The 26,837-nt window shown below is 49.5% G+C and overlaps 1 protein-coding gene across 1 annotated transcript in view; it reads left to right on the forward strand.

Annotated features, from left to right (window-relative positions):
• Positions 1 to 26,837, forward strand: part of sdk2b (sidekick cell adhesion molecule 2b) — a 246,546-nt gene that overhangs the window by 192,047 nt on the left and 27,662 nt on the right. The window contains 20 exon segments of the mRNA XM_030097476.1: positions 4,465 to 4,602; positions 9,310 to 9,340; positions 9,343 to 9,422; positions 10,714 to 10,852; positions 10,854 to 10,920; positions 12,254 to 12,337; positions 12,461 to 12,562; positions 12,565 to 12,654; positions 13,997 to 14,113; positions 14,340 to 14,507; positions 14,832 to 14,934; positions 17,990 to 18,166; positions 18,998 to 19,134; positions 20,188 to 20,335; positions 21,204 to 21,344; positions 22,016 to 22,197; positions 23,300 to 23,415; positions 24,402 to 24,597; positions 24,940 to 25,038; positions 26,111 to 26,302. Of these exon segments, the coding sequence (XP_029953336.1) occupies positions 4,465 to 4,602; positions 9,310 to 9,340; positions 9,343 to 9,422; positions 10,714 to 10,852; positions 10,854 to 10,920; positions 12,254 to 12,337; positions 12,461 to 12,562; positions 12,565 to 12,654; positions 13,997 to 14,113; positions 14,340 to 14,507; positions 14,832 to 14,934; positions 17,990 to 18,166; positions 18,998 to 19,134; positions 20,188 to 20,335; positions 21,204 to 21,344; positions 22,016 to 22,197; positions 23,300 to 23,415; positions 24,402 to 24,597; positions 24,940 to 25,038; positions 26,111 to 26,302 (2,507 nt within the window).

The raw sequence follows: 26,837 nt of genomic DNA on the forward strand, positions 1-26,837 counted from the left end.
GCCCGGCGTCCGTCGCCAACCCCACGGACTGGCCGGCTCCGCCCACCTCCACCCAGCTCCGCCCAGCTCCGCCCACCAAACTCACGCTTCCGATCGAACCTGAAGCACTGATCGTTTATTCCTAATCAATAATCATCTGCTGTGTAAGAGAACAGGAGAGAGTATCTCTGAGTCACGGAGGCGAGGTGTGTTTTCGTCCAGTGTGTTATCGGCAGTTGGGCGAGAAAATGAAATTATCGGTTGCTATAATAGAAAATCACACTGCTAATTATATCCGAGGATGCGAGCTGTGGCTGCGGACGAGAGACGCCACTTAAAGCCCAGACTGTCTCTCAGATGGTTGTGTGTGTGTGTGTGTGTGTGTGTGAGTGCAGCGCCGCTCGTATCCAGACTCACACCGTCAGAGTTTTTTTGTTTCCACACATTTTATAAGCGTCTCGGGGGGAAACACCCTGGAGTTTATTGTTTACTGAAAGTCATTTTACTGCATCTGTAATTTCAGCACTAAATATATTGATCTCGCATATTTTCAGGCAACGATGCAAAACATCATAAACCTGGCGGCTCAGATGTGTATTCCGACACAGACATATATTTAGACGTTCATCCCAGATGATTGAGTTCTAAATCACTCAAAGTTTTATGCACTTCCTCGTCCATATACATCTTTAATGAATATCTGTTTGTGTTTTTGCTCCTTCCATGAGTATTTTCTGTAGATTTTTTTGGCAACAGGTGATTTCTGACGTCCTAAATTGAACTAAATCCACATGTGACCCCGGTCTGGTGTCTGCTGCCTCCTGCTGTGTTTCTTCTGAACTCAATGAGCCACGAGAAGCAGGAAAACAGAGGTTCAGATCTCTGTGGTGTGAGAAGAATCCCCCCCCCCCCCCCGTCTCGGGGGCCGTTTCATCGCAGGTCTGCTGAGCAGTCGGCGCTCGCCGCCTGTTGCCGGCGGTCTCTGCGGCTTCGCTCTGCCTTCCTCTGCGCTCCTGTGGTTTGACTCATACCTCCATGTGGGCTGCTTGATCCCGCCGACCCCCCCTCTCTCTCTGTCTCCGGGGGGGTCGTCAGGCCACCGGGGCCTTTTGTCTGCTTGTAGTGGAGGTCGGAGGCTGCGAGACGAGGCCCGGCCCCTCGTGGCCCCGGCCCATAGGGACACGTCCACAGCACATGCCGAGAGGAACCAGGGACAGACGGCTCTGTAGCGCTGCGATGATGACGTAGTTTTTCTATTTTCCAAAAGAACGTATCATAGATTGTTGTCATTTTACACTTAGGAAACTAATTTCTGCTCTACAACAAAGAAAAACTTTAGATTAAAGGTTGTTTCAGAACTATTTAATCAGTCCAGTCTGCTCAAGATGAAACCGGACCGACGCCCCTGATATAAATCATCCTTAATTATTAAAATTCAAGAGCTGGGAATAAAGCAGTCAGACTTTTATCTCTGTGCTTCCATCGAACATAAATCCTCTTCATCCTCATCGATGGAGCTGATACCGGGTCGTTAATGAGGCCGGCAGCCATAGAAACACCCGCCGCCCCGGACGCTTCACATAAACAAATTGATCCACAAGAGGTAATTGCATTCAGGACTGATGCGGCGCCTTGCTGCAAGCAGGAGCAGGGACGTGGAAAAGCTGCACAGTTGGCCCGGACGCTGCAGAGCAGCTGTCCTGCCTGCCAGGCCTCTCCGGCCGGCCGCGGCTCTTCCTGGAGAATTAGGATGGAGGGAGGAAATTGGGTTGAGGGGGAAAAACAAAAAAGAAAAGAAAGTCTTCTGAAATGTGTGAATAAACATTGGGGGAAAAAAAAAAACAAGGCAGAGGCATGTTCACACATATCTGATCCGTCCAAATTTCGCAGCTCTGCGGCTCGGGCAAATCCCCCGTCCGTGCCGGGGACGTGGTCGGCCGTCATTACCGGCGAGGCTCAGGACAGCTGGCCGAGAGGACCGATCCGCCCCACGCCGTAAGACCACGAGAAAACACATCTTAAAACAAGACATTACTGCAGAACGCACGTCAGAAAAACCCACTTCCATTACCTCTTTCAGCCCGTTTCTTATCTCCCCGCCACGGCTCCCCTGGTATCCATATTAAGCCATTCAGGATAATTGGCTTACTTTTAATTTCTTCCAGCATCATGTGGTCTTTGATCCCCGAGGCCCGGTGAGCGCTGGGAGCAGTTAGATCTGCTGAACAAGCTGTGGAACAAAGTTTGGTGTGACCCCCACCGCACCAGCCCTGATTACAGGCTGAGGGGGGAGGGGGGCTCCGCGGGGGGCCGCATTAAAATCAACTGGCAGGGGGAAAACGCCGGATTTACTGAGGATGATATTAGAGGGAACTCATTCTGGCAGGTACTTGAGTCGTGTTATTGTTATGGATGCCGACGCCAGTGTGCGGAACAGGTTCATGCTACATGCTACATGCTACTTGCTACATGTGGGGAAGTGCTCGCGGATCCACCTCGTTCGTCCTCAGGAGTTTCTCAAAAGAAGTTAAGTCGGTGTCCCTGTGTGAGGAAAAGGTCCCGGGAAGTCACCCGGGAATCATCCGGCGTTTTGGACACTTCCGCTCTGCCCACATCCCCCGCCCCAGAAGGGATCCATAATTCATGGCGGTGTGTCCAGGATGTCACCGCTCCAGCGAGCGAGCATTAAATATTTACCACAGATCATAAGCTGCAGCCATTGAGGCCCGCTCGCCCCTTTAGGAGGACTGTTTTCAGTCTCGGCATGTACCGGGAATCCCAGATGAGTCCGGCGGCCGCGGCCACATTCACATATTTGAAAATCAATCAGCCTCATCAGCCGCGGTGCGGTAAATGTGAATAGCGCCGGTAGCAGGAGCCTCTTCCCGCTAACCTCTGCTGCTACAAAGAGATTTGAAAGATATTTTCTGCATGCGCTCAGGCTTTTTTTTCACCGTTTTCTTGAGTTTCTCATCAGCTCTTTGGCTCCCTTAAATCACACTCAGCAGGTATTTTGATCCCCCACTGATGAGATGAAGGTCAGGAGGGAGAAACAAGTGGATGAGGAAGTGATGGAGGAGGAGGAGGAGGAGGAGGAGGAGGAAGAGGCTTTAATAGCAGTGGAACAGCAACAAATGTACACAGACAGAGCTGTCGGCTTAAAACTGATGTACAACAATCAGCCACAAGGTTTCTGTGAAGGTGAGCACCACCCTAAAACCTTCATCTGAAGAAAGGCTCATGCGTTGAGGCGCGGCTTGTATCGGCGAGCTATTTACGAGTATTGGACCTGATATCGGTATCGGTATCGGTATCGGTATCGGTGCATCCCTCGTTTGTGTTCCAGCAGTGTGTGTTCGTTTCCATGCAGTGACCTTCTCCTGGGGTCGACTCACCTCAAACCACTGTTAAACAGGAAGCCTTTGTTTGCAAAGTTTCCGTTTTTCCTATATCATCGATCACTGATATCTCGCCGTTCTTCGTTTATTGGAGACTTAGCGCCGCTAATAAGAGCGAGAAGCTCACAGAAGTGAAATGTCACAGAGCGCAGAGGGTCGGTGGAGCAGCAACCATTTGAATGATATTGATTTGTTTGTTCAAAGGAGGTTTTCTCTGAAAAGCCAGAGCTTTCTGATGTTTTTTTTTTTTTTTTCTTTTTTGGGATGAAGAGATTTGTACTTTGGTAAATAAATACTGGAATTCATCCTCAGACGGCGGAGTGGAGCAGGACTGAGCAGCACATGGACGGATAAGACCGGCCTGAAAGATATATGTGGAGGGAAGCAGCCGCTCGGAACGAGCTGCCGGCCCCCGATTCGGGAACAGGGACAGATAATAAGAAAATATTGATCGTAAACATGGTCAGGGTGCCGTAACATGAGGCGGCGAGGCGGAGGCGGAGGGGAGGGGGGGGGGGGGTCTTCCTCGCCGCTCGCTACATCGAGGCCGAGCGACGACTTGATAAAGACAAGAAGAGAGCAGGTACCAGCGCCTATAGCACACCTGCTGGAAAACAGATTAGCGTTTATTTACTCAGGAATCAATTCTGCAGCCAGTAAAGAAAACGCTGTTGTCTGCGGCCAAAAGCTGTCGAGCGGCGGATTGCAGGCTACGGGAAGCAGAGGGGGACAAACAGCCAATTAGAACGCTCCGAGTTGTTATGCAAGGACATCATATTTGAGGAGAGGCTGCTTGAGCGTGGAGAGGTATGAGCAGGAGTGGATGTCGATTCGTGCGCCCTGCTCAGGTCAGCAAATACACATTGTTTACAGAGTGTCGATCGATGCGCTTAATGCTGCTTGAACAGTGTAATTAAGATGTTAAATTGTTTGATGCCCTTTTCATCTGAGGGATCGAGGCGGGAATCAAACCGCAGACAGGCTCCCCTCTAACGAGGCCCGGCGCCGCACGCTGTGTTCTCACCTGGCCGTGTGTGTGTGTGTGTGTGTGTGTGTGTGTGTGTGTGTGTGTGTGTGCCCTCTGCAGCGCCATCACTCTGGACAACACGCTAGTCATCCTGTCCACCGTGGCGCCGGACGCCGGGCGCTACTACGTCCAGGCGGTGAACGACAAGAACGGAGAGAACAAGACCAGCCAGCCCATCACACTGTCAGTGGAGAGTGAGTACACGCACACACACACACACACACACACACACACACACACACACACACACACACACACAGATAGGCATGTACATGCACGGACATATTCAAACACACACAAGACATGTACATGTACAGACAAACCCCATGCACAGATACATGTACACATGCACACACGTACAAACACATATACAGACAAAGCAACACACACACATATACACACGCACGCACACACACACACACACACGCTCAGTCTTGTATTTCTATCCTTGTGGGACCGTCCATTGACTCCCATTCATGTCTAGCCCCTAACCCTGACCCTTACCCTAACCCTAACCCACACCACAACAAGGCCTAACCCTAAAGAAATGTTTTTGCACTTTTACTTTTTTCAGTAACAACAACATGGTCAAGAAAACACTGTTTCTCCTACTTAGGACCGGAAAAGGTCCCACAAGGCACGTCGTTCCACGTTTTGCTATCCTTGTGGGGGACATTTGGCCCCAACAAGGATAGAAATACGAGAACACACACACACACACACACACACACACACACACACACACACACACATACACCCACACATACAGATAGATACAAAAATACATACATAGACAAAGCATATACATGTACACACACAAACAGACCTCCTGCCCCACACAGACACAAATACACACATAAATACTTATAAACACACTCATATGTATACACATGCAATCTATCTATCCATCCATCCTTCCGTCCTTCCATCCGTCTCTCTGGGTCTTGGGGGGTCTGTATTGGACTGTTCTCTCTGTCTCTCTGAGGCTGAATGAACCGAATCACCTCTGAAGTCGTCGTCACGCCGTTCTGCGGATCCTCGGTTCGCGCCTCAGACAGGAAGCGGGGGAGTCCTTCTGAACGTCCACAATGAAAAACAAAGAAACACACACAACCGGCACTCGATTCTGCCGGCTTCAGCTGGGCGGCGTGAAATATAGGAGGAAACGTAACAGACGGCGTCTCATGACATGCTAGACTGGAGTTCATTATGGGAGTGAATGAGGAGGGTGAGGGGGAGATATTATAGCTGACAGCACCGGGGAGCAGAAATAGCCTGTAGCGCATATTGAGAACAGAGCGGGGTTGATTATATGAGCACACACACACACACACACACACACACACACACACACACACACACACAGGTTGAGGTAATATGGAGAGCCATCAGGGGGTCCCAGCTCGCCACGTCTTGATTGGAACATGCCATGCATTCACATAAACACTCCACATGTTGCTTCGCACACACACACACCCACGCAGCAGGCGTGCAGGCTGTTGTGAGACTGGTGTGTTAGAGTGAGTCTGTGGCTTGTTACTATGTGTGTGTGTGTGTGTGTGTGTGTGTGTGTGTGTGGGTGTGTGTGTTGTCAGTATCTGCTACAGCAGCTGTTCCTGCAGCGGCGCCTTTGACTCTGCGTCTCCCATGAGCCTCCCTGGCTCCGGCAGCACCTGCCTGAGACTTGGCGATGCGAGCGCCGGGACGGGGACGCCGCGGAGAAGACGCGCCGTTCAGAACGCAGTTTAGAAGACGTCTGTTGGAAACTTCGGGGGGGCTTAACCATTCAGCCCTCTGGTTTCTGGCATTGGCGTGATTTCTCTTTCCTCCGTCATTTTCAGAGAGAATTTGTTTTTCTTCAAGTAGGTCTGAAATCATCAGAGATTAAATGTTGCTAAACTGTGTCAGATTCCTCTCAAACAGCTCCACTTCAGTAACACGACCTCGACGGAATTCAGGGAGAAGTTTTCAACCCTGTTCTGATTTCTGCTATTTACATCTAAATCCATTGTTGAGCTGCCGACGGCCCGTTGCACACCAGCAAGACGGACATGTGAAGGTTTGTACGTTTCTGGCAACGATGCTCGGAGCCACTGAAAACGCCACTTTCGAAATACTCCCACTCCGTCTTCATGGACCCGGGTAGAAATGCAACTTCATGATCATGATCTCAGAGGGAGAACTTTATCGAAATGTTCCAGCTCTGTGGAAGCACAACTTTTAAAAATCAAACACCTGCCTTGCTGACGGCTTTGCTCACCACAGCCAGACTACACAGTTCTGCACATGCTCAGTGGATGAACAATCGCCAACGTGGCGGCCTCCAGAGCAGCAGGACTCCCAGTCCAGATCCTAGTTTTATCATCCATATTTCTAGTTTTATAGCTGGGAGTCACCTGCCCCAGCATCCAATTCACACTAAAAGTTTTATGAAGCAAAAATGCTAAATTAATCCATTTTCACATTAGAAACTTTTGTGTAAATGTGCCTGAATATCATATTTACTACACAGCCGTTCCTATGGGGAGTTGTCAGACTGAGAAGCTGCAGTGGATTTCAGGTGACAAGCACTGACTCTGTTGATGGGTGTGTGTGTCAGGATGTGTGTGTGTGTGTGTGTGTGCATCCGCGGCCGGCGCTCTGTATCTAATGACCCGAGATAGGTAAGACAGACTGATGACAGCACCTTTAGCTACATCTGACATGCACAGCCACGAGCACACTCCCCGGGCAGGATGGCGTGATGGGATTGACGGATCAGCGCCAGTTTATCATGGACATGACAGATCTCAAGCAGCACACACACACACACACACACACACACACACACACACACTGGCCTCTCACTGCCGTCGGCTGTGTCTGATGCTCATAACAAGGGAAACACACACAAATATACCAACACACATGGAAATCTCGGTGCATGCACTCACACACTCTTTCGCCTCCTCAGCTCCACGTTGGTCAGACTGTGTGTTTCTGTCCAGATATCTTGTTATGCACAGTCAGTGCTCCGTCTCTTCCTATTCGGCCCGTCTCTCTGTCAAAACTCAGATACAGTGTGCACACTGGTCAGCTTCAATATTTCACCCAAGCCAGAGCAGCGAGTGAAACTCATAACACACCACGATCAGAGAATCGCTCCCAGCCTGGTCAGTGGGCCGACCGCTCACTGACACACTCCTCACCATCTGCAGCCCCTTCATCCATCCATCCATCCATCCATCCATCCATCCATCCACCCATCCACCCACCCATCCATATCATCACCCATCCATCCATCCATCCATCCATCCATCCATCCACATCCATCATCCATCCATCATCCATCCACCCACCCATCCACCCATCCATCCATCCATCCATCCACCCACCCATCCATCCATCCATTTATCCATCCACCCAACCAACCATCCATCCATCCACCCACCCATCCATCCATCCATCACCCATCCATCCATCCATCCCCCACCCACCCATCCATCCATCCACCCACCCACCCACCCACCCATCCATCCATCCATCCATTTATCCATTCACCCATCCAACCATCCAACCATCCATCCATCCATCTATACACCAATTCAACCATCCATCTATCCATCTATTTATCCATCCACACATCCATCCATCCACTCATCCATCCATCATCTTTCAACACACCCATCCATCCATCCATCCACCCCCATCCATCCACCCATCCACCCACCCATCCGTCCATCCATCCATCCATCCATCCACCCACCCATCCATCCATCCACCCACCCATCCATCCATCCATCACCCATCCATCCATCCATCCATCACCCATCCATCCATCCATCCACCCACCCACCCATCCATCCATCCATCCATTTATCCATTCAGCCATCCAACCAACCATCCATCCATTTATCCATTCACCCATCCAACCATCCATCCATCCATCCATCCACCCACCCACCCATCCATCCATCCATCCATCCCATTTATCCATCCATCCTTCCTTCCATATATACACCAATTCATGCATCCACCAATTCATCCATCCATCTATCCATCTATTTATCATTCACCCATCAATCCATCCATCCATCCATCTATCCATCCAACCAACCATCCATCCATTCATCCATCCATCCATCATCCATCCACCACCCATCCACCCATCCATCCATCATCCATCCACCCACCATCCATCCATCCATCCATTTATCCATCCAACCCAACCAACCATCCATCCATCCACCCACCCATCCATCCATCCATCACCCATCCATCTATCCACCCACCCACCCATCCATCCATCCACCCACCCACCCATCCATTTATCCATTCAGCCATCCAACCAACCATCCATCCATTTATCCATTCACCCATCCAACCAAGGATCCATCCATCCATCCATCCATCCATCCACCCACCCATCCATCCATCCATCCATTTATCCATCCAACCAACCAACCATCCATCCATCCACCTACCCATCCATCCATCCATCACCCATCCATCCTTCCTTCCATATATACACCAATTCATGCATCCACCAATTCATCCATCCATCTATCCATCTATTTATCATTCACCCATCAATCCATCCATCCATCCATCTATCCATCCTATCCATCCATCCACTCATCCATCCATCCATCATCTTTCAACACACCCATCCATCAATCCATCCATCCATCCATCTATCCATCCATCATCCATCCATCCATCCATCCTCTATCCATTCATCCATCCATCCATCATCCATCCATCCATCTATCCATTTATCCATCCATCCATCCATCCACCCATCCATCCTACATCCACCCATCCATACCACTCACCATCCACCCATCCATCCACTCATCCATCCATCCATCCATCCACTCATCCATCCACCCCTCTGTTCAACGTGTTTTTCCCCCTCCTCTCCAGATGTGGCGGTCCGGCGGATCCCATCGCTCCGGACCATCATCATCTCCGCCCAGGAACACCAGCGTGGTCACCGGCACCTCGGAGGTCACCATGGAGTGTGTGGCCAACGCCAGGTCAGAGTACAGGAAGCAGCACTTTGAAAGTTTCACTTCACTCAAATCCGATGAGGGACCTCGAATATAGTCTGTTTTTGGTTTTTTGTTTTGTTTTTTTTTTTTTGCATGTTATATGATGAATGATGAAAACATAAAGCCTCTAAGCGATTTTTGACAAAATGCGCAAAACCTTGAAAAGTACTCCAATTTTTCTAGATGCGTTGATACCATGACCTCTTTTATGACAAACCAACATTTTAAAGACATTTTAAACGCATCAAAAAGTACAAGTACAATCCAGCCTATTGGATGTTTCTTTTTAATAGATTATTGGCCACAACACTGAGACCCAAACTAGCATTAAAGCTCGTGTCCGGAGTTTCCCTTCGTTTCCAACGTATGTATCATTTTTTAACAGAGCTTAAATGTGTCAGTCTGGTTCGATACTATAATATATATTATTAGCATAAAGCAATATAAAAAATGATTTATGAGCCCCGCGTTCGTCTCATAGACCCCCATGTTATCCCAAAAAGCGCCGGTCAGCTTCAGCCAATAGATTTCGAGAGCTCCGCCTCCTTGTCGCGCTGTCAATCAAGCCGCCCCGCTCACCTCGGATATACCACTGTCTGCTGAAACATCCACCGCAAACAGCTAAACATGGAGGATGCTGTAGGAGTCAGAGGCTCTCATTTTCACCCGACGGATAATGCGCGTGCACAATTAAAGGGGCGTGGCTTGGTCGCATCATGAAAGCAGAGGGAGTGGGGAACCTCGAGACGTTGGATTAAAAAACTCATTCTTTCAAAACTCCAGACACTCTAACTGAGCTTTAACCTCAAAGTTAATGCATTGGAGTTTAATTTTCATTTTACTTTATGTTGAGATTTCAGTATTTTTCCGTACTAATTATTTTTCAGAAAAATGTTATTATGTCACGTTGTAGGAAATTGAGCTGCATGTGGCCACTGAATATGTTTCATCTCCCCAGTAATAGAATGTATGTGACCACATTCTTTAATTTGTGGCTCGTATTCTCTCTTTCTCTAAAGTTCCGCCGCTGTGTGTTCATGTGTTTTGGAATATGATGTAACAAAGGAGACGTCGCGCTAATGATATCCCTTGATTCATCAGATAGTCTGTTTAAATTGAGGTCAGCCCAGACGAGATGATTAACCAGACTGATGAATACATATTGTACGTGTGGAATAAATACATTCAGAGCAGAATTCTATTACCAGGAACAATCGGTCAGGAAGAGCTCATTATGTGGGACCTGAGGAGTGAGAGCTGCCCTCTTCCGCCGCAGGCCTCTCATCAAGCTCAGCATCTCCTGGCGGAAGAAGAACGGCGTGCTGGTGACCAGCGGCCTGAGCGACTTCAACCGCAGACTGACCATCCTCAGCCCCCTGGTGAGCGACGCCGGCCACTACGAGTGCGAGGCCGTTCCTCCGCAGCAGCAGCGTGCCGTCGGTCAGCGCCGCGGCGTATCTGCACGTTCTCCGGTAAGAACAGTGTTCGGTGGGCGGGAATCTAGGAAAAATGTATTTGAAATTGTGTCAAAGTTTCCAGTTGGGGAGTGGAGATTTCCCAGAAGTTGGTCTGGGAAACGGGGTAGGATCGGACAGACAACCCAAGAGACAAATAAACAAGCAAACAAACAATCGAACAAACATAATAAACACAGGAACAAACAGACAAATTCCCAGCTTCTTGAACGCAGCATCGTCTCTGTTCATTTTAGCCGTTCTCATCAAACCCTCTGCTTTCCTCACCATTTCACACATTTATTTTTTTTCCCACATTATTAAAGAAATTAGCGTGAACATCCACGCGGCTGTCTGACTCTCACCTCGCCGGTTTAATCAGACTCTGCATTTCAAGTACGATTTGAGGCTTCAAAGTATGCACAGCGGTCCCCGAGGACACAAACACATGTAGGGTGAAAGCATAAACATTAAAGAAATAACTAAGCCTTGATGGAGAGACTGAGAATCTTGGCTGCTTCTCCGTCTAATGAAATTCCTCGTTTCGTCTCGCCCGCATGCCCTGTTTGTGTTTTGATATTTGCAGCAGTTATGCGACTGTAGTGCTTTTTACCTTTCGTGCAGCATATGTTTGATGTTTACCGGTTATTTGGGAGCATATTTCTCCGTGTTTGCTTCCATTGTCTTCCTTTATGCCCTAATGTTCGCACCGACTTTCGGGAGCTTTTAGACCTTTTTGTTCTGCAGCAGGTAAAGACTGACAGTTGTTCAGTTATTAAGCGTGATTGCCGCGTGCGCTTTAAAACCGGCACAGCGGTGTGAATTAAACGAAGGGTGTCTGCTTCCAGTTACGTCTCTGTGGAAGGAACTGTTGTGGTGAAATTGATGCAAATATGACTAAACCCGAGACAGAAGGTGAACGTGTTGCTGATTTAAAGGGGAGAGAAAGCTAACGGCCGGCCTGCAGAAAGTGTTTAACGGCGTCGCTCGCGTCACTTTCTTTCCGCCCCGCCGAAGCACTTTGATGTTTTCAAGGTTGTGATGTGAGTCAAAGCGCAGAGGTATGGGGAACCTTTCCCTCGGTAGTGCCGACCGAGCCTTTCTTCTCCCCACGACTCTGACAAATAACCTGCGAGACCATCACAGAATATCAATTACAGGCCTGCTTTAATCAAACTATGCCGAATTAATCGCATTTTCAGCTCCGCTTTCCAAGATCAGTGCGAGCAAAAAAACAGCTTTCCCACCCAGCAGCGGTAATGAAGGCTTGTTTTCGTGCGATCACGCAAATGTTGACTTTTTTTCCTGTTTTCTTCTTGGTGTCGAACTCCTTCATCCATCCTCGTTCTCCCCGTCCGTCAGAGCCTCCACAGTTTATTAAGGAGCCAGACAAGCACATCACGGCGGAGATGGAGAAGGTTGTGGACATCCCCTGTCAGGCACGGGGTGCGTATCGCAGCACGTTCCACACAACACTGTCACGCTGAAGGATGTCATATTCACTGAGGCTGGGGATTCGCCAGAACCGCGCGTCCTCATCTGAGTCTGCTCTGGACCCTGGTTCTGCAGGAGTCCCCCAGCCAGACATCGTGTGGTACAAGGACGCCCCTGCCCATCGACCCGGTGAGACCCCCAGGTACAGGGTGCTGGTGGGGGGCAGCCTGCAGGTCAACGCCTCCTCCCCGACGACACCGGCATGTTCCAGTGCTTCGCCCGGAATCTGGCGGGAGAAGTCCAGACCAACACGTACCTGGCCGTCACCAGTGAGTCTCCTTCCCAGAAACCACACAGACCATTCCCGCCGTTTGAAATGTGACAGTGAGCTAAAATAAGCTTTTACATTCTCATAGAACTCTCCCAAAGCCTGTCAGATGACAGAATGAGGCCTAATTATTTGACAAAAAAAGGAATGAAAAGCGAATAGCACCGTTTCAGCGCTCGTTAACTGACTTTTAGCTGAAATTACTGCTCACCGGTTCAACGGGGATCCTCAAGGTAACAGAATTGTCTGTTTTCTTGACGAGGTTTGGTTTGTTCTGCGCGCCGTGCAGGACGCGGTACAGGAGACCGAACAGACCCAGACCCGTGCCGGTTTCCAAGACATCCAGTCGCAGCGTTTCAGAACAGACTCCTGGATATCGAGCAACAAGATTTGTTGTTGTTTTTCTCCTGGCATTGCCTCCATGCTGATTACCCAGCGGCTCTGCTGGCGTGGGGAGAGGTTTCAGACCCCGCTGGTTTGAAATTGCAGTCTCCTCGAGTGTCGAAGCGGGGACCAGAACCAGGATTTAATCGGTTTAGGACGGACGTTTAGTGGTTCACCTCGCTACTTGCGTCTTCAGACGTCCCTCCTGTAAGCCGTCAGGTATTTACTGGACCCGTCACGTCTTCCTTCTTTTTTGTTTTTTCTGGGCCGGTGCCATCTTTGGAATTTGAGAATCAGTGGTAATTTAGCTCTCGCTGTGCATCTGTTTGCAAGTTTCTGACATGTAATTTTCTCCACTTTGTCTCAGTGCCGCCGCCTTCACACCACGGCGCCCCGCGTTATTGGAATTCATAATATTCTGCCTCTCCAGATCAGCCCTTCCCTCCGCGGTCGTGTGCGTGACGCTGCCTCCTCCTCCTCCTCCTCCTCCTCTTCCTCTCGCTCCTCCCCACAGATCTCATCTTATCGTCGTCCTTCTTCCCGTCACGTCCCCCCCCCCACCCCCCCGCCCCCACCCCCCTTCTCCTGTGCAGTTTTCTGTCATTCTATGAAGGCTTTGGTTTGTTGCATATCACAAATAGGGATTTCTTTATCTCCAAATTGCCTGCTCATTCTGCGGCGGCGTCTCCCTCAGTCATTTCCCGTCCTCGCTGTGTGCTCGCTATCTGCGTCGGACGGGCTGCAGGCGGCGGCGGAGCCCAGGTGAAGGCTGTGTCAATCCCTTTAGAATTAGCGGGACAAAGGCGCGGCGGCGCGGCGGGCTGGCGCCCGCCCGACGTACGTTTGAAGTGGGGTGTTTGCCTCAGCCGGTTATTCCCTCACCTCGCTAACCCTCTTACCTTCTCGCATTACTGTGGCGAGCGCTCTCCTCCCGCCTGTGTGTGTTTGTCTCCCCTCAGGCATTGCCCCGAACATCACAGCCGGACCGGCTGACAGCACCGTGATCGACGGGATGTCTGTCATCCTGCACTGCGAGACCTCCGGAGCTCCGAGACCTGCCATCACCTGGCAGAAAGGTGGCTGGAGCGCACACACACACACACACACACACACACATCCATCCATTACACGTGGGAGTAGAGTCTGGTTGGATTCCCTTAGCAGGATCTTTGTGTTTTCATTCTAATGGCAGATTAGAAAACCCCTTCCTTGTTTCTCAGTCGGACTTCCTGGACTTTCCGTCCCTGTTCTCTGCGTCCCCTCCCTCACGTTGACCCTCTCGTCTGTGTCGGCGTCCTCCAGGCGAGCGGGTGCTGGCCAGCGGCTCGGTCCAGCTGCCCCGGTTCACCCTGCTGGAGTCGGGGAGCCTGCTCATCTCGCCGTCGCGCATCTCCGACGCCGGGACGTACACCTGCATGGCGAGCAACTCCCGGGGCATCGACGAGGCGTCGGCCGACCTGGTGGTCTGGGGTGCGTGTCCACACACACACAGGCACACACACACACACACACTGTGGTGAATTTGTCAGGAAATAATGTTGTCATAACAATAATAAAGTCTCAGTCTATTCCGTCAAGCACAAAAGCTTTTGCGAAAGTTTAAAGCCGTCATTGTTTTTTTAAAGAAGTCATCCAGAAACAAAGCTCCAACCATCAACATGTCATTGGAACTGAAATGAGTTTTTCCTGAAATTCTTCTTCTTTTCTTTTTTTTAAAACCATTGTTCTCGTGAAAAGAACATTTTGTAGAGTTTTGTCACCGCTCTCCCGCTCCTCTTTGTTCCGCCTCCCCAGCTCGTACCCGGATCACCACCCCGCCGCAGGACCAGAGCGTGATCAAAGGAACCAAGGCCGTCATGACCTGCGGCGTCAACCACGACCCCAGCGTCACCATCAGGTAAAGAGACGCCAGCGCGTCTTTCTTCACGGTGAATTCAGCTGGAAACTCTCCACATCCTGTCATGAAGAGCTTTAAAGACAAACTGCAGCGTATCCGAACAGAACGCTGAGAAGAGGAAGGACTCGTCGCTCACCCAAGGATAACCTTGCCGGTTGTCTAAAAAAGAAAAAAAAAAAAAAAACCATATCACATAGAAGAGCGATAAGAATGAAAACGATGTGTTTTATTTACACCCTGTTCTTCAAACGTCACGTTCTCCTAAAAATGTATGTAAAAAAGGCAAAGTCATGAGGAATAGTTCACACAATCTGAAATTTAACCACATTTGCGTGAAGGTAACGCGTGAATTTATACATTTACTTGACGTATTTTTAGGGTCTGCTAGAGAACTCTCTGTAGGCCCTGTTTACACCACAACGTTTTTGGGAGAAAATGGAACATTTGGGGAGTCTTTTTACAATGAAATGACCCTCAGAGAAATGCTTTTTGTTAACCGGGGACACACAACGTTTTGAAAGCGTAACTTTTCGAAAATGCAACTGTTTTGATAACGTCCCGATGATGTCTACGTGTAAACCGGGAGAAACTGCAACTTTTTGAAAATGCTGTTCGTGTGAAAACCGGAAAAATGCGATTTTTCTGAAACGCTGCTGTTCGGCCGCCGTAAATACTTCGCCTCCAGAGCGTCTCTCTCTCGGTCCATATCCTCCTGGACCCGGTAGTTTTCGAGCTGAGAGTCACCAACAGGCGTGTTTTGATCAAGCAAACGAGGACGCACACACAGGGAAAACATGCAAACTCAACACAAAAGACGCCCTTCAGCCACTGCGCCACTGTGCAAGGCATTGATCAATAATGTATGGTCTGAATTATTAACTGGACGCCCCTAAACTGCAGGCCGCTGCGGTTTGCAGCCCTGCAGCTGCCGCCTCAGCTGTGTGTTTAGGAAGCGTTTTGTCCCCCACTGTGTCGTTCAAACTGCTGGGAAATGTATATTTGATCGACTCATCACCCAGCGTGTCTCACTGATGTGGATTTGATTGTTTTGCACAAGCGTTGCTCTGCCTCTTGCAAATGAGCTCAGTGTCACTGAGGAATCGGCTCTCTGGGATAACACTCATGAGTGGATACAATAATTGGTTGTTTTTATCTCTGCAAAGGTTTTTTTTTTTTAATTTATTTTTTTCTTATTAAAAACTATAACATTACCACAGGGTCCACATATCAAAATAGTTTTCAAAACATCGCATCCTCAACCTGAAATTATGCAGCATCTTTTAAAGGGGTGAAATTACAGCAACAAGCAGTGATCAGAGAGCGTTAAAGTCCCGGAAGAGCTGCAATAAAATCTGCTTCTGCTCAACTGTACCTGCGGATCTTCAGTATCTGCTGTGATGATTTGAGGTTAAAGAAGCAAATGAGGCACGACGACCTGGAAATGATGCTAAAGTTCAGCTTTACTCACAGCACAAACGCACGAAGCATTTTCTCACACTGAAAAAAAAAAACCCTTCTAGACATGTTTCTTTAAGCATTTCTCTCCAGCACGAAGCCGACATCGGTCTGGATCAGTGGACCTGCTCCGAGGACCGAGCCGCGTTTTGATGGATGCTGAATCCGTAGTTTGATGCGCGGCCGTCAGCCACTGTAAAATGCATGCAGGGCGGCTCTGATGGCGTTTCAGCAGACAGAGCAGAGGAGGATGAAATATCGTGCTAATAACATGCTCTGCTTGGACTGCAGCGGGATGAAAGATGACCAGAGCCTCGGTTTACTCAGCTCACCAGAACAAACCTCTAATGTGAATCTTATACTTTCCTCTGCGCGTCGTATGATGGTCGCACGTCCCACATTTGCTGAATTTTCCGTTTCTCATGAAACAGAAATACTCATCTGTTGTTCCTGATGATGAGTTTCCCTCTGATACTTCACCGTTTCCGTCCAATGTTTTAAGATATTTAAATCACGAGGATGTTTTAATGTGTCGGCTCCAAATCAGAGGACCTGAGATAAAAGAAAAAAAAACACTATTTAAGTGAGTTTTCACTTCTTTTTTCCAGCTAGAAAGAACATGGATGCCCAAATCTTCACCGGTTCTTAAAATATCTGCACGTCCCGGATTTTGTGCTCATTTAGTCAAATACTGTGGAAAATCTGCAGGAGACAAGTGCTTTTTTTATCGCTGTACAGTGTTGATTTTCTCTGAATTTACACTGTATTTCTTTTAGAATATGTTATTCCATTATGACAGTGGTAGCAAAGCTCAAAATATGTATATATTATTGTTTTTGCATATAATGTTGACACAGTTAGTTCATTGATTTCCTGGAATCCTGAAACATTTTATTTAAGCTTATCACACATTCCATGAGTTTACATGAGAGTTTTTATTCTTCTATAAATCCGAATGAAGCCTAATTCCGCTCTAAAATGACCATGGGATTACCTGAAAACTTTATTCAGAATCAAGTTTAAATCCAAATACACCAGCGGGTTTATTCTCCTTTGGAAGCGGGATTTATGCTAATTAGACGCGACTTCATTCTGGTCGTTCTGCGCATGCTCCGGCGTGATGACGCAATTTTCCAAGATGGCGGCCCGCAATCCGCATTTCGACGCGATTTATTTAACGGCAGTTTTAGAAGAATTGGATATAATGAAACCAGCCGGTCGTTGGGTGCTTAGCAACGCGGAAATTTTCAAAGATGTAGTTTGAAAGTTAATCGAGAAAAAAAGGTGAGAAAGACACGAAAGACGCGAAAGATGCTGTTTACTTCCGCGAGACGTCATTACGTCACGGCCGTCCTGTCCAATCAGAACGCTTCACAGACCCCGGAGTGAGAGAGAGGATTTTGTTTTTCCCATGTAAACATGACCCTCATAAATATAATTCTGAATTACTTATTTCAGAATAAATCAGTTCTGAATTAAAGACACCCTGTAACCACATCAGTCATGTTCCAAACCTGATATCATTTTGGATTTATTAACAGTTGTAACACAATCTTTCAAGTTATTTGATGAAGTGCAACAAATTGTCTTGGTGTTCCAGGCACGTGTGGGAGAAGGAGGGCTCGGTGATCAGCGTCCAGTCGATCCCCCGCATGCGGCTGGACGCCGACGGGACGCTGCACATCTCCCAGACCTGGTCGGGCGACATCGGGACCTACACCTGCAGGGTCACCTCCGTCGGGGGGAACGACTCCCGCAGCGCGCACCTCCGAGTCAGGTAGCACTCTCCGGCGCAAAGGCACAGGAAGGAGCATGTTCACGCCACACGCACACACACACACACAAGGATAGAAATACGAGAACGCGCACACACACACACACACACACACACACACACACACACACACACACACACACACACACACACGCCTGCCACCGCCCGCCTCTTGTTATTGACACCTCTGACTCATTTCCACCTAAATGACGCCTGTTCTCTGTCACCTTCCTTCTCTTCATTCTCACCTGATACACTTCCAGCCCAGGAGACCCCCTCCCCTCCATCCACTCCACACACACCGACACACACACACACACACCTAACTCTGCAGCTGCAGTTTCTTGGGGTCTGAATCGAGTGCGAGTGTGTCGTGTAACTTTGTTTCCCCACGCAGACGGATTGCTGGTCCCCGGTTGTCGCTCCATCAGCAGCCTCGTTGGCTGACTTACTGTCTGTGTTTGTACTTTGCTCTTGCTGAGGTTTATCTATCAATCTGTCAGCGGTTATCTGAATTCATGGCTGAATGAATTAATGATCCCCAGCTTTGGCCTCATTTATTCATGTCTCTGACTGAACATTTTCTGCCTATCTGTCTCCTTCTGCCTTTCAGTCCGTTTCCCTCCTCTGCTGATATCTATCTTATTTGTTTGCCCGTGTGTCCATCTTGTCGAGGAACCGTCTCCGCCGTCTTGTCTCGCCGCATTTCATCACCTGTCTGGCTGATCTCTCTGTTATAAAAGATTCAGCCCAACTCCAGATTTCGCACAATAGACGAGGGGAGGGGAAGCTGTGAAATTTGTGAAACGAGCGGTTCTTCTCCGTCGGCTGCAGGCAGCTGCCTCACGCTCCGGAGAATCCCACCGCCGCGCTGAGCCGGTCCGAGAAGAGAGGCATCGACCTGGCCTGGGCCAAGCCCTTCGACGGCAACAGTCCCCTCATCCGCTACATCCTGGAGGTTTCTGAGAACAGTGAGTCGTCCGTCTGCTGTCCTCCTCTCCTGTGAAATCACTGCTTTTTCCCCAAACGGCTTAAATACGAAGTAAATAAGTCATGAACAGATGAAAAAGAAATTAAGAGCATGATCAATACGTCTCATTATACATGTCCATCATTGCTTGGAATAATTTCATGCCCTGCAGTGTTTCTTGACATTTTAAGGTCCTGTTGAAACATTCTGTTGTGTGTTTCGGGATTCACACAGCAACGCTCAGAAATGAGGAAAATGCTGAAAGTGCTGTAGTTAGCCTGCCAGGCCACGAGGTGGTGCTGTTGGCTGATTACACAATGAAACAACAAACACGTTTTCCCCGTTTCCACGGAGACGGAGTCGGAGTGTTTTAAAAAAGTTGCATTTTCAATGGCTTCAAGCGCCGAAATGCAAAACATCCACCCTCTCCTGTGGAACTGCTGGGTTTTTCTCTTGTCCTGTATTTGTAGCTGCGCAAATAAAGTTGAATTCAATTTAAGAATTAAGGTTTTGCATTTTGAAAGAGCGCCCCCTGCAACGATGATGTGAATCTGCAGCGTGTTCTGCGTCCCTGTCACACATCCTTACCGCTGTTTTCCCCCCAAATTTGCTGAATTTGGATTTTACAGTTTGCCAAAATGACTCGACACTGTGGAGTCCACAGTGACACAAACAGCATCATTTTCAGCTCTGCATCACCGATATCTTGTCTCTGTTTTGACCATTCACTGCCTATTCAGTGAATATTCTGAAATGATGTGATACTGGGATGCAAAACGTGACAATTTTGGAGTTAAAACTTTAATTCTCGTGAATCGTAATTGTATGTTGAAATAGGAACACGACAGAGTTCGCTCTGAATAACAGCGAGTTACAGGCTGACTCTGATTACTTTCATAATCTCTCATTCTCTTCAGTCAAGCAGAGCAAAATCCAGGTTGTGTGGCGCCGCGGTCGACTCTACAGGCATGAAATAGAAATCCGCCCGAAGGAGTCGACACGGCACGACTTTCTCACAGCGGAGACGTGAAAAAAGTGTGTGTTCCTCTTCCAGACGCTCCCTGGGCCATCCTGCTGGCCAACATCGAGCCGGAGTCCACGGCGGTGACGGTGAGCGGGCTGATCCCGGCCCGGTCCTACCAGTTCCGCCTCTGTGCCGTGAACGACGTGGGGAAGGGGCAGTTCAGCAAGGAGACGGACCGGTGAGCCCGGGAGAGAGCGAATGTGAACCACACACCTCTGTGTGGGTCGGGGTGAAACGTCAAGGGGGCGTCAAGCAACAGGCTTTACTGACAAAAACAGGATTGGAAAATGCCGAAAGTGAACTTTTCAGGCTCTATCTTTCTTCGTTTATTTCCAAAGATGCAGGAAAATCTCTTTCCTATGGTCGGAAAGCGATATTTCCTTGAAAACCTCTCCTCTCCGAGCACATCTTGTAGTGGTAAGCAGTCTTGAAAGTGTGGAAAAGCAGAAAATCGCAGCAGAACTTTGAGCATTGTGCTCAGGAAATCTGTCCCGGAGACAGCCGGTTTGACTGATCCCTGCAGTCAGGAGTCGGTAAAGAGGGATCTCCACGTAAAGCCCGCCGAAAGCAGCCGCGCAACACACACAAACATGCGCCGCCGCATGTAAACACTCTTCCTCACACTCGGAAACAGCTGACGCTGAAAGCCACCGGGGGGCTTTAGGTCTGAGGCCAGATCAGGTTTGGCCTCTCCTGCTGCTCCTTCACCCTCCTCCTCCTCCTCCTCCTCCTCCTCCTCCTCCTCCAGTCTGTCACGCCGCCTCATGCTGCTCGCTCCCCAGCCGGAGATGAGCCACCGGGGGGGGGCCTCCGTCTGTGTGCTGCACAGAACTCTCTGTGACACCAGTTGGTACCGAACCGGCAGCGAGGATCTGAGTCTGGAGCGCAGCGTCTCCCCAGCCTCACGCAGTCTTTCTGCAAAGGGGGAAAATAGAATCTCAGCGTCGGGTTGGCTTTCCGGGCCGCGCCGTGCACGAGGGATGGGTGGGGCAGTTTTCCATGGCGCTGACCCCGCAGGCGCTGACGCGACCCCTGTGTTTCCCCAGCGTGGCGCTCCCCGAGGAGCCTCCCAGCGCCCCGCCCCAGAACGTCATCGCCAGCGGCCGGACCAACCAGTCCATCATGATCCAGTGGCAGCCTCCGCAGGAGAGCCACCAGAACGGCATCCTCCGGGGATACACCGTCCGGTAAGTTCCCTCCCCGGGGGGTCAAACACACTTCAGACAGAATCGTTTCATCTAGAGCAGCTCGGACCTGTACAGCGAGGACAACCTCCACATGAAACCAGCTTTAATGAACTCTGCTGCTGCTTCAATGCAGTGAAATGTCTTGAAAAACGACTGGTTTGACGCCCCAGGTGTAGAAATGTTTACTGATAAAGTAAAATAATGACTCGTCGTCGTCTTCTGGAACTTATATACCTGATTCATCCAGTCCTGGGTTGATCCTCATTAGTGTGTATTTCATAATTGCAGGTATCATTAAAATGAAATGTGATATCGGATAACACTGCTCATTTAAATGTACTTTTTGTGTATGTGTGTGTGTGTGTGTGTGTGTGTGAGAGAGAGAGACAGAAAACTAAAATTTAATGACTGGTTTGACTTCAAACAAACAGAGTCAGCAATATGCCAAGCTGACTGTAAATCCTGTAAACATGTAATTAGTTTGGTTTTCTGTCAGGCTTTTTATTCATTACATCCAAATGAAACAGCAGGTGCTTTCCAGACAATAGTCACAGCTTTTTTTTCCACCGGAGGTGTTTTAATTACTGCTTAGCTGGAGCTCTGTCTCCCCCTGCCAGGGCGTGCAGTGTACTGCTCCGCTCCCTGCTCTCATGTGTGTCCCTGTGCGCCAGGTACCGGCTGACCGGGCTGCCGGTGGATTACCAGCTGAAGAACATCAGCAGCCCGGACGTCACCAACCTGCTGCTGGAGGACCTCATCATCTGGACCAACTACGAGATCGAGGTGGCGGCGTACAACGGGGCGGGGCTGGGCGTCTTCAGCCACAAGGTGACGGAGTGGACTCTCCAGGGAGGTGAGCGCGGCCGCCGCCGCCGCCGAGGCGCCGTTTCTTCTTCTCCTGTTAAACTCTATTAATCTGCATTCATTTGACTTTTTTCTAGTAAAGCTATTAAATGATTTGTGTGTTGAGTTCAGACTGACCAGGACTCTTTTAGGCAGATCACTGCCTAGCCATCCACACCCACTGGCAGACTGCGGTAGGGCTGTCAAACATAAGGCCCGTGGGCCAAAACAGGCCCATGAGTGAAAAAAATATTAGTTCTTGGTTACAGTTACTTCTTAAAAGCAGCTACTTTGATGTTGCTGTATGAATCCAGTGTCATGTTTACATTAGAAGATCGTCGACATACGTCGATTAGTGGAAATACGATCAACAGTATCAACGACTGTGGCTTTTTTTCTTTATTTGAAGAATGTTAAAACTGCGTCCACTCAAATTATTGATTACTATTCCGGTAAACACGTGTTTTGGGAAATACATAGTAACCGTTATGGCTAATTCTGATGCTAACTGCTAGCTTTCATGCATTTTAACTGCATTGTTCATTTCATATCAGCAACTTACTCTCGTGTCATCTCGGAATTGAACCAGGGACCCTGTCGCTGTGAGGTCAGAGTGCTCACCACTGCACACCCCGCTATATTAAAAATTCCCGCACCAATAAAATCCCCTCTTATTTAGGCCTCTCTTCCAAGCATTGTGAATATATCGTACACTGCACCCTGCAAATGCTCTTTATTCACCAGAAAGTGTCTTAATCCTCTCTTTTTGTTGTGTTTCTGAGGAAAATCGCGCCCTAAAAGCCGCACAGCCTGCTGTCCACCTGGATTAGCATTAGCTTCTGTTTGTGAGGTCGACACGGAGGTGTGACAAGCCCAGTAAAAATCTATCAATATGGCCGACCCGGTCACGGAGTCGGGGGTGTGGGGGTGTCAGGTGGAGAGTGATGGCAGCACCCGCCCTGACCTGTGCTCCGGCGATCGATACCGCCGTCGGAGCCGGCGACGACAGACAGGCGTCCAGCGGAGAGCCCGGAGACGCCCGCACGCCTTCGTGTTTATTTATTCATCTCTGCTGTTGTTTGTCATCTGCTTCCTCGTCTCGTCCGCCGCAGTGCCGACCATCGCCCCGGGCAACGTCCAGGCGGAGGCCGCCAACTCCACCGCCATCCGCTTCACGTGGACGGCGCCCAACCCCCAGTTCATCAACGGCATCAACCAAGGCTACAAGGTGCGTACTGGCCGGCGGCGGCGGCCATCGTTCCCGCTGAGCGAACTGTTGCGTCTCGGCGTGAACAATGGACTCCCGCTCGTCCGTCGGTCAGTCAGAGGTCACTCTCTCCAGCTGCATGTTGATAAACGCCTTCGCTGCTCCGTCCAGTGTTCTCCGGTTGACTCCGTCTGCGTTCGATTGTGACGTTGTTGGGTTTTTTTTTTTACGTTTTAATCGCTTCCCCTCCCTGGTTCTGTCTGTTGGCTCGGCGAGCCTCCCCGGCTGGGTGGAGAGGTCACTGTGAAGCACCCAGCCTGAATTTTAAATACCAGGTTTTCCTCCTGGGAGAAAATTAAGTGGAGAGAAAAAAGGCAGACGGGGAGAGTGTGGAGCCTCGCGTGAAGTGTGGCAAAAAAAAAGAGAGAGAGAGAGGGAGAGGAAGGATCCGGGGTGAGATGGGAGATATATATAGAAAGAAATGAGAGGAGCGTGGCAGACTATCAAGCATTTATCCCGCCTGCCAGCTTCTCTGCCTCCCTGGAAACGGCATCAGTGTGAAACCTGGAGGCGACCCAGCGGACGAGCGGCCGGGATTCGTCACGGGAGCGGCTGATTGGTCAACGCGGTTGTTGATGTTTGGCGACCTGCGCTGAGCACGCCTGGCTGAAGGCTGCCGTCTCTCTCTGGAGCTTAAACTCCAGTGTCTTAGTGACGCTGTGCAGCTTTAGGGGATTTCTGGAAAGATATTTGGGGGGTGTTCGAAGCCCCGGGCCGCCGTCACAGCTTGGTTACAGTTACAGGTTAAAATCACCTCTGAAGTTAATGAAAATCTGAAGAAAAATGAATGTTTTATGCTCCGAAACTTTAGTTTTTGTCGCCGTGTGACTAATTTCCGTGTAGGAATCAGTAATTAGCGCTTGAATGCCAAAGAATTCCCAACACGGAACGCAAGCTGCTCCGTCTCGAGCCGTCCTGGTCATCTCCCTCCCTCCGCCTCCCCTCAGCTGCTGGCCTGGGAACCTGGCAGGGAAGAGGAGGTTGCCATGGTGACGGTGCGACCGAACTTCCAGGACAGTGTCCACGTGGGACACGTGACGGGCCTGAAGAAGTTCACGGAGTACTACACCTCGGTGCTGTGCTTCACCACGCCGGGCGACGGCCCCCGCAGCCCGCCGCGGGCCCTGAGGACGCACGAGGACAGTGAGCGCCTTTCCTTTCCCTCCTCCTCCTCCTCCTCCTCTTCCTCCTCCTCCTCCTCCTCCTCCTCCTCCGCCGCCGCCGAGGCGAGGGGGACACCAGCATCTCGCACTAACACATCCTTCGGGCGAGATCTATTATTCATGCACAAGCAAGTTGTAGAGCTAATGAATGAGTCTATTCAGCATTCATAATTGGGCGGTCGCTCCCTCCAGAGATTAGCGGGCGAAGTTTAAAAATCTACTTTAGTTTGTAATCGCCTTCCTGTTTTTTTTTTTTTTTTCACGGTATCATTTGTGCCCCGCCCCGTCGCTGCTTTACTCACACTTGTGGTGTTTCGTCCAGCTCCCGGCGCCGTGGGTCACCTGAGCTTCACGGAGATCCTGGACACCTCGCTGAAAGTGAGCTGGAGCGAGCCCGGCGAGAAGAACGGCGTGCTGACGGGTACGCCGGCCTCACGGAAAGCCTCTCTCACCACTGTAACCCTCAGTAGTTTATATCAGAGACAAACTGCAGCGAGAAAATAACGTAGTGCCTTCAAACGTTGCAACAAAATAAGAAATATTCTCTTCCCCCGAAACGCTGCACATAAAAGGCTTCTTTCATGAGACATAACTCAGCTTCAGGAGTGAAAGGAACATAAAATGAGAATATAGTGTCGCTCACATTATCATACATTTTAAAGACGGATTAAATGTCTCATTGTTTTCATCCACTCATCCGTCTTCTATTACCGCTTAATCCCGATCAGGGTCACCGGGGAGATGAGGGGCACGCCCCGCGGATCACACACACACACACAGACACACACATTCCCCCGAAAACACCACAACGCTTCAAAATAAAGGAAGAGAAGCTCGGAACAGGCGGATTCGAACCAGCACACCGAGCAGCACCCGTGCCAACCACTTCAGCACTGTAGCATCAATCTTTTGAATGATTTCTGTGTTGAAAGCAGAGACAATCCAAAATGATCACATTGAGGGTTTTTTTTCTTTTCTCCTTTATATTCTTGATTCTGAGCGCCGATCATAACATCCAGCTGTTCACTGAGGTTAAAATCCTTCATTCAGCGTATTGTGAAGCGCTTTTCCCAAAAACACGGAGCCGCGCCGCGCCGCGCTCCCCGGAGACAAACACCGCCGTGCCATGAGAAATTATTGATTTGGCAAGAAACGCTGCTTAATGCTTTATGCAATCACATGAAAAGAGCTGCTGGCCAAGGAGCAAATTGCATTAACTTTGAGAGGGTGAGCGAGTGTGTGTGTGTGTGTGTGTGTGTGTGTGTGTGTGTGTGTGTGTGTGTGTGTGCGCGAGTGGGCGGAGGATGTGTGAGTGCAGGGAGGTATAATCACAGGCTGATTTAATTTGCTATATTCAATTTTTGATGAAGTTAATTTAATATTTCTGTTCGCTCGCCCCGTGGCGAGCGGGCCGAGAGCCGCCGCCGCCGCCGCCGCCGCCGCCGGATTCCTCCTGAACCGTCCACCGTCTGTCTGCCCGCCGCTTCTTTCAGGCTACCGCATCTCGTGGGAGGAGTACAACCGGACCAACACCCGCGTCACGCACTACCTGCCCAACGTCACGCTGGAGTACCGGGTCACCGGGCTCACCGCCCTCACCACCTACACCATCGAGGTGGCCGGGATGACCTCCAAGGGTCAGGGGCAGCTGTCGTCCTCCACCATCTCCTCCGGCGTCCCGCCAGGTCGGCAGCCCAGCGCGCACACACACAGTCAGCCCGGATTCAAACTGGGAACTCGCTCATTGTGAGGGTGAAGTGCAAACCACTGCACCACCATGTGGTGTCAACGGTTGAAAACACAACTCCTCTAAAAGCATCAATGGTCTCCATGGAAACTGGGGGAAACACAACTTTTCAGAAACACCCTCATGGTGAAAACGGGTGCTGGCAGTCATTTCTTTGAAGTTAACTAATTGATCACAGGTCTGATCATTAATAATCATGATTAATTACATAATTTGTGAATTTGTTATCAACGCACAGTCACCCGTTTAAAGTGGTTTATGGTGAAAACTTTAGCTGAAGTGAGGAACATTCTAACAGTTTCCCATTGAAAAATGCAGATGTGGAATTTGAACTGTTTGTCTATTATGGCCAAAAAAATAATTTAATTAACTCAATAACATAATCAGTGCAAAACTGTCACAACTATACCACTGACTGAGTTCTACGTTTTCCATATTTCTTTTCTTTCAGCCAAATGCTAACTCTCATCCTA

Source organism: Salarias fasciatus, chromosome 8 (assembly GCF_902148845.1).
Source record: "Salarias fasciatus chromosome 8, fSalaFa1.1, whole genome shotgun sequence".
NCBI lineage: Eukaryota > Metazoa > Chordata > Actinopteri > Blenniiformes > Blenniidae > Salarias > Salarias fasciatus.